Raw genomic sequence first — 5,171 nt, 5'->3', positions numbered from 1 at the left:
ACGTTTATCTACGAAAGAGATTATTCTAATCCCTATACTGGTTCTCATATGGGATGGGTTAAGAGGCGACGTAAACATAGGAAAAGAAGGGCTGTGTGAAGTCACGGGCTTGTCTGACCGGCGGGGAGGTTTAAGGAATGCTCGATGCGCACTTAAAGATAGCAATCCAGTATTTCACAAAACATATTTAGAGAACACCAGGAACCGGCGCCTACCATGAAATTTATGAATACGTCTCAATCCTTATACTCATGTAGGAACCATATAGACATAGTTAGATGACAGCAGTTGCCATTCTGCCTCCCTCTCTTTAATGAAAATGCTTTCTGCCAGAACTTTACATTTGAGCTTATACGGAGGGACATCGGCAATTTTCCTTTTTGCGTTACCTGCCAATGAGTGAATATGAAGGAGGCTATTGACTCTGTGACACTAAATAATACGTTGGCTTGCAGGATGCAAATATACAACTATACTCCACCAGGATAGGCAAATAGCTACAGTGTCTATAAAACTGATGTGTAATTTAATGGAAGTCTGTCGAGCGTAGCTGGATGACCTGAATCTGTTCCATCCTACTGTCCTCCACAATCACTTGAACATTTCTTCAGAAATCCTACCGAGATAACTAAACATTGTTAGCCCTAAGTAGACAATACGGTGATAATAGTGCACGACAAAGCTTCTCCCCATCAGAACTACCAGAACTGATCATTGTAGACGGAAGCAGATCCTTCCACATAAAATCTTCATAGTTCGTAAGACGACTTGCCTTCAAAAACTGAGTGTCAACGCAGTTAAGAGTTCTTACATACTATCGGTCACGGGTTGTGAGGATCAAAAGGTCGCACTTGTCAAACAAATGAAGAAGCTAACAGCACGCCAGAGCAAAAGAGAGCTGATAAGCTTAAGACTCTTTTTGCAGATGCGAAATGGTCTTGATTGGACCTGACTTGTCACTCATTAGTTTTTGTTATTAACGAAAGTCCTGATAACGACAAAACTGTTATTCCAACAAAGACGTGTGATGAAGAGAGACGATTTTATTTTGGTCAATGAACTATTTTCTTCTCTCTTACTACAAACAACGCAAAATAAATAATTTTCATCCATCAGAGGAGGCCGAGCCCTTGAAACGCGTCTTGAGTAATAAAAACAATGTAATTGTATCCACATTATTCGTCATTTAGTTTCGCTAATTAATAGCTACTACAGTTTTCGTAGTCATGAAATCACCGTTCTAATTGGCAATATATAAAGCAACGAAGAAAAGCGCAGTAAGTACTGACATATGCGTCATTTACGATAATGTCAATCCATCTCATCCCCCACCCCCCACCCACGGTGTTCCTTGCCCTGAGCTATTCACCAGCCAAAGAGAATATATCTACACGTAGCTTACGAACATCCCTTTCTCATCGCAGCAGTTTTGGTTACTGCAAGAGACGCAGAGCAAGCGCATCAAACGAGTCCTTCCGCTACGCTCACCTGCCTCGGTTACGCACTTTTACTGCGTGTGGAAATTGGTACGCACGAAGGCAGCGTGTCGGAATCGTGCCACGGCCGCCAGCGGCAAGTAAGTAACCACTACACTAAATAGCCAAACTGACATACAACAGGCGGCGTTAGGGAACTACAAACGCGCCGATTTTATTTCCAGCGACGAGTGCAGTTCTCCCCATGCGAGCGCTAAACGAATGCGAGGACAGAGGAAATGTTAATAAGGGGCATTCACAGGTATCCTACGTTCAGAAATCTCCTAAGGGCTGCCGCTCAAATTTCGGTCAGTAATATAAAGGACGTTTCTGATTAGGTTTGGATTACCTGTATCAATAACCATGAGATGAGCCTTAATTAAACTTCTGGTGATCGGTCACAGTGATGCATTTGGCTATGAGACTCATCGCTCAATAGTGAGTTTGGTAGTAACCTGTAGATCTTCGTGCTGATTTCGCACGCACGAAAACGGAATCGAATATTCGCACAGACAATAAAGTGAGTGATGTATTAATGATCTGACAGTGGGAGAAATTTCCCACAGAGAATCGTTAGAGGGATAAATAAAAAAATGGATGACTGGCAGTGTATGTCGTTCGTCGTAAAAAATGAACCATCGTTTTTATAGCCAAGTTTTCAAAAACCAATTTGTAATAGATGAAATTTTCTTCCCCGTCAAGACAGGTCCAAGAACGTGAAAATGTATTGAAACGTTGAAATGCTCCAAGTAATTAAATAAAAATAGCTAGAAGAGAAATATAGTTAGCTAATTTGTCATTACCTGAAAGTACGTTCTTGCTGGATGAATGATCACTTTTCTTATTCATAAATTTTAAATTAGAGATTTCATTCTAATGACGTACACAGAGAGATTGAATTATGGTCATTCAACAACTTTCTTAGCACTTGTCCTGACATATTGATCCAGTGTGTATGACATTTCTAGTTTGCCCATCCGATAATATCGAACGTGTAGAGAGAAGAGAAGAATCGACAATGACGGATTTTTTTTTTTTTTTTTTTTTTTTGTGATACACATGAGTTTGTCGAACGCTCTGGACAATGTAACTGTCAAACGCAATAAAGAAAGATTTATCATCTACGAAAACTTAGTTTTCGTACAAATTTCAAGAAGTGTTCCGGAATGAAATTATGTCTCCTGCATGCAGGCTCACCGAGGAATAGTGAGACTATATTTCGGGGTAGAGAATACTAAATCCTGCGCATAGCATTTACTGAGACGAATACTGCTCAATCTGAAAGATAGAAAGGAATTAGAGAATGCATGTTGAAGCTTTGCGACCATATTGGGAAAAACGTTCGGAAAAAAGGACGACAGTTTAAAGTCGTGTTCGAGTTCTGGAATTACACGAAGTTTCAACCTGTCACTAATAATGGAAATTGTGGGACATTAAACTCATTCAGAAACATTTAATGGTTGAGACGTACTGACCCATTCAACAGCATTTGAGAGCACGATCTAGTTGTAGCCATCAACACTAGCTGACGGCTCTCTCTTTGCAACCGTACACACTTGTCTGATATTGTCTGGCTGATATGCGGCGAGTGACAGCAGAATGACAGGCGCGGAGCACGTGCCGCGTCCACAAGTGTCTGGGCGCGGGGCGGCGCGGCGCGCGTGGCGGCTCAGACTTACCGAGGTGGAGTACGGCTGATTGCTGAGCCTGATGCCGTCCTGCGCCACGCGGTCCTTCAGCAGCCGCTTCAGTTGCATCCGCGGGATCTTCACCAGCTCCGCCTTGCCCTCCTCGTACTCGTCGGCGTACTTGGGACCCAGCAGGCCGCGCGTCTGCTGACCAGACAGCGGCGCCTCCTTAATGTCGTCGAAAGACGCCACCAGCGTCTGTTGTTGTGACTGCTGCTGTTGTTGTTGTTGCTGCTGCGGTGGTTGTTGCTGTTGTTGCGGCGCCGGAGGGGGCGGTGTCGAGGCTGACGGGGGCTGCGGGGGCGGCGTGGAGGACGCGGAGGCGAGCGCGGCGGCGGCGGCCGCAGTCGTCTCCTCGAGCGTGAAGTAGACGGACGCGGCTCCCTGCTCGCGCAGCGTGCGCACCGAGTGCAGCAGCAGCGCCCGGTGCGTGGGGTCGAGGACGCCGATGGCGTCCAGGTCGGGGTCGCCGACCTGTTTGCAAATCTCCAGGTCGTCATAGCCGTTGTCGAGGAACGACTCTGCGTACTGTCCGAGTCGCAGCGAGCGCAGCCACTCGGCGACGATGTTGCCTGCCATGAGCGCGGCGCGCCACTGCCACCGACGCGCAGCCGGCCTCCTCTCGCACTGGCGCATATCGACATTCTGCGCGCGCCTTTCCCCGCCGCCGCCAGGCAGCAGCACCGTGCGGCTGCCGCCGCCGCCTTGGGGGGGAGAGACCGCTCGCTGCCCGTCGCATGCAACAATCACACCGGTTCGGTCGCTGCGATGTAGCGTCGCTTCTTCGCACTACCTTCCATGAACGACACACTTCCGAGGCCTACAATATACTGTCAAACAACTTCCTCCAAAGTCATTTATAAAAGACGTTTTCTAAAATGTTTTATCTTGAAACTCTTCCACTGGTCCGTGTTTGCTGAAAAGCAATAATATGGGATTGTGGGTCCGCCTTCATGCAAAACACTTTTGTTTTTTATTTATTTATCCCCAAACTAGTTTCAGCGCCAGTATCGCCATCATTATAGTACGTTTAAAATTAGTTGCCACTTTCGACGATTCGATGACCCGACGGGGACGAGACGCCGTTGCCCAGGTAACACCAATGGCGAGCCGGCTTTCCCTACGACACTGCCACCGGTACGGCTAGTAAAGGCCCCTGATGCCACACCTTGAGTACACAACACTACGTGGTGACACGCATTAGATGAATTAAAGTCGTATTTTCCCTCGCTGAACTATTCTAGTAGTCGTCAAGTATTGATAACAAGTGGTTTGTGTTAGCGTTGCATTAATAACAACAGTGCAGTACATCTGACTACGAGAATTGCCGTGAAAATGTCATCTAATAACACGTTCACCGACTGAGAAGACAACGTCCTACTGCAAAACATTCCCCCGAATCTCTCAATAGAAAGGGACAAAACGCCATACCACGATGTTTTTGTGATACACATGAGTTTTTCGAACGCTCTGGACAATCTAACTGTCAAACGCAATAAAGAAAGATTTATCATCTACGAAAACTTAGTTTTCGTAGAAATTTCAAGAAGTGTTCCGGAATGAAATTATGTCTCCTGCATGCAGGCTCACCGAGGAATAGTGAGACTATATTTCGGGGTAGAGAATACTAAAGCTGATACTGTGTTCTGGGTACAAAGGAATGTCCCATGAGATACAGCGTGTATAAGGCGAAGCTAATGGAACTTGTAGTGGTGTACAAGTCAAAACTCCACGCTACCAGGTCGACGTACTGGCTACCGGTAAAGGGTATAGTTTAATTAGGCTTTCTCCGTATCATGCTCATGTAAATCCGACTGAGAGTATATAGGTCTAGTTGAAAAGTAATGTGACAAAAACAGCAAGAAATTGACGCTCACTGAGGTTGAAATACTGACAAAAGAACCCACTGCAAATGTTACATAACAGGACTGGTGTTGAATTGTCAAACATACCAGGAAGGTAGTGGCGAGTCATTCATAAAGGACTGTGACGAGTTCTGAGGAATACG

The 5,171-nt window shown here is 45.7% G+C and overlaps 1 protein-coding gene across 1 annotated transcript; it reads right to left on the bottom strand.

Moving 5' to 3' along the window:
* Positions 1–2,977: 2,977 nt before the first annotated feature.
* Positions 2,978–3,776, bottom strand: LOC126449029 (sterile alpha motif domain-containing protein 5-like). The gene has a single exon (XM_050091002.1). It carries the CDS (start codon positions 3,740–3,742, stop codon positions 2,978–2,980), a length of 765 nt encoding a protein of 254 aa, XP_049946959.1. The 5' UTR covers positions 3,743–3,776.
* Between the last annotated feature and the right edge of the window lie 1,395 nt (positions 3,777–5,171).

This window comes from Schistocerca serialis, chromosome 1 (genome assembly GCF_023864345.2).
Source record: "Schistocerca serialis cubense isolate TAMUIC-IGC-003099 chromosome 1, iqSchSeri2.2, whole genome shotgun sequence".
Classification (NCBI taxonomy): domain Eukaryota; kingdom Metazoa; phylum Arthropoda; class Insecta; order Orthoptera; family Acrididae; genus Schistocerca; species Schistocerca serialis.
The sequence above is the reverse complement of the archived record's forward strand: the minus strand, read 5'-3'. Positions and strand labels throughout refer to the sequence as shown.

Coding starts and splice junctions, on each gene's coding strand:
- LOC126449029 (XM_050091002.1), bottom strand. CDS start 3,742: ATGGCAGGCAACATCGTCGCCGAGTGGCTGCGCTCGCTGCGACTCGGA.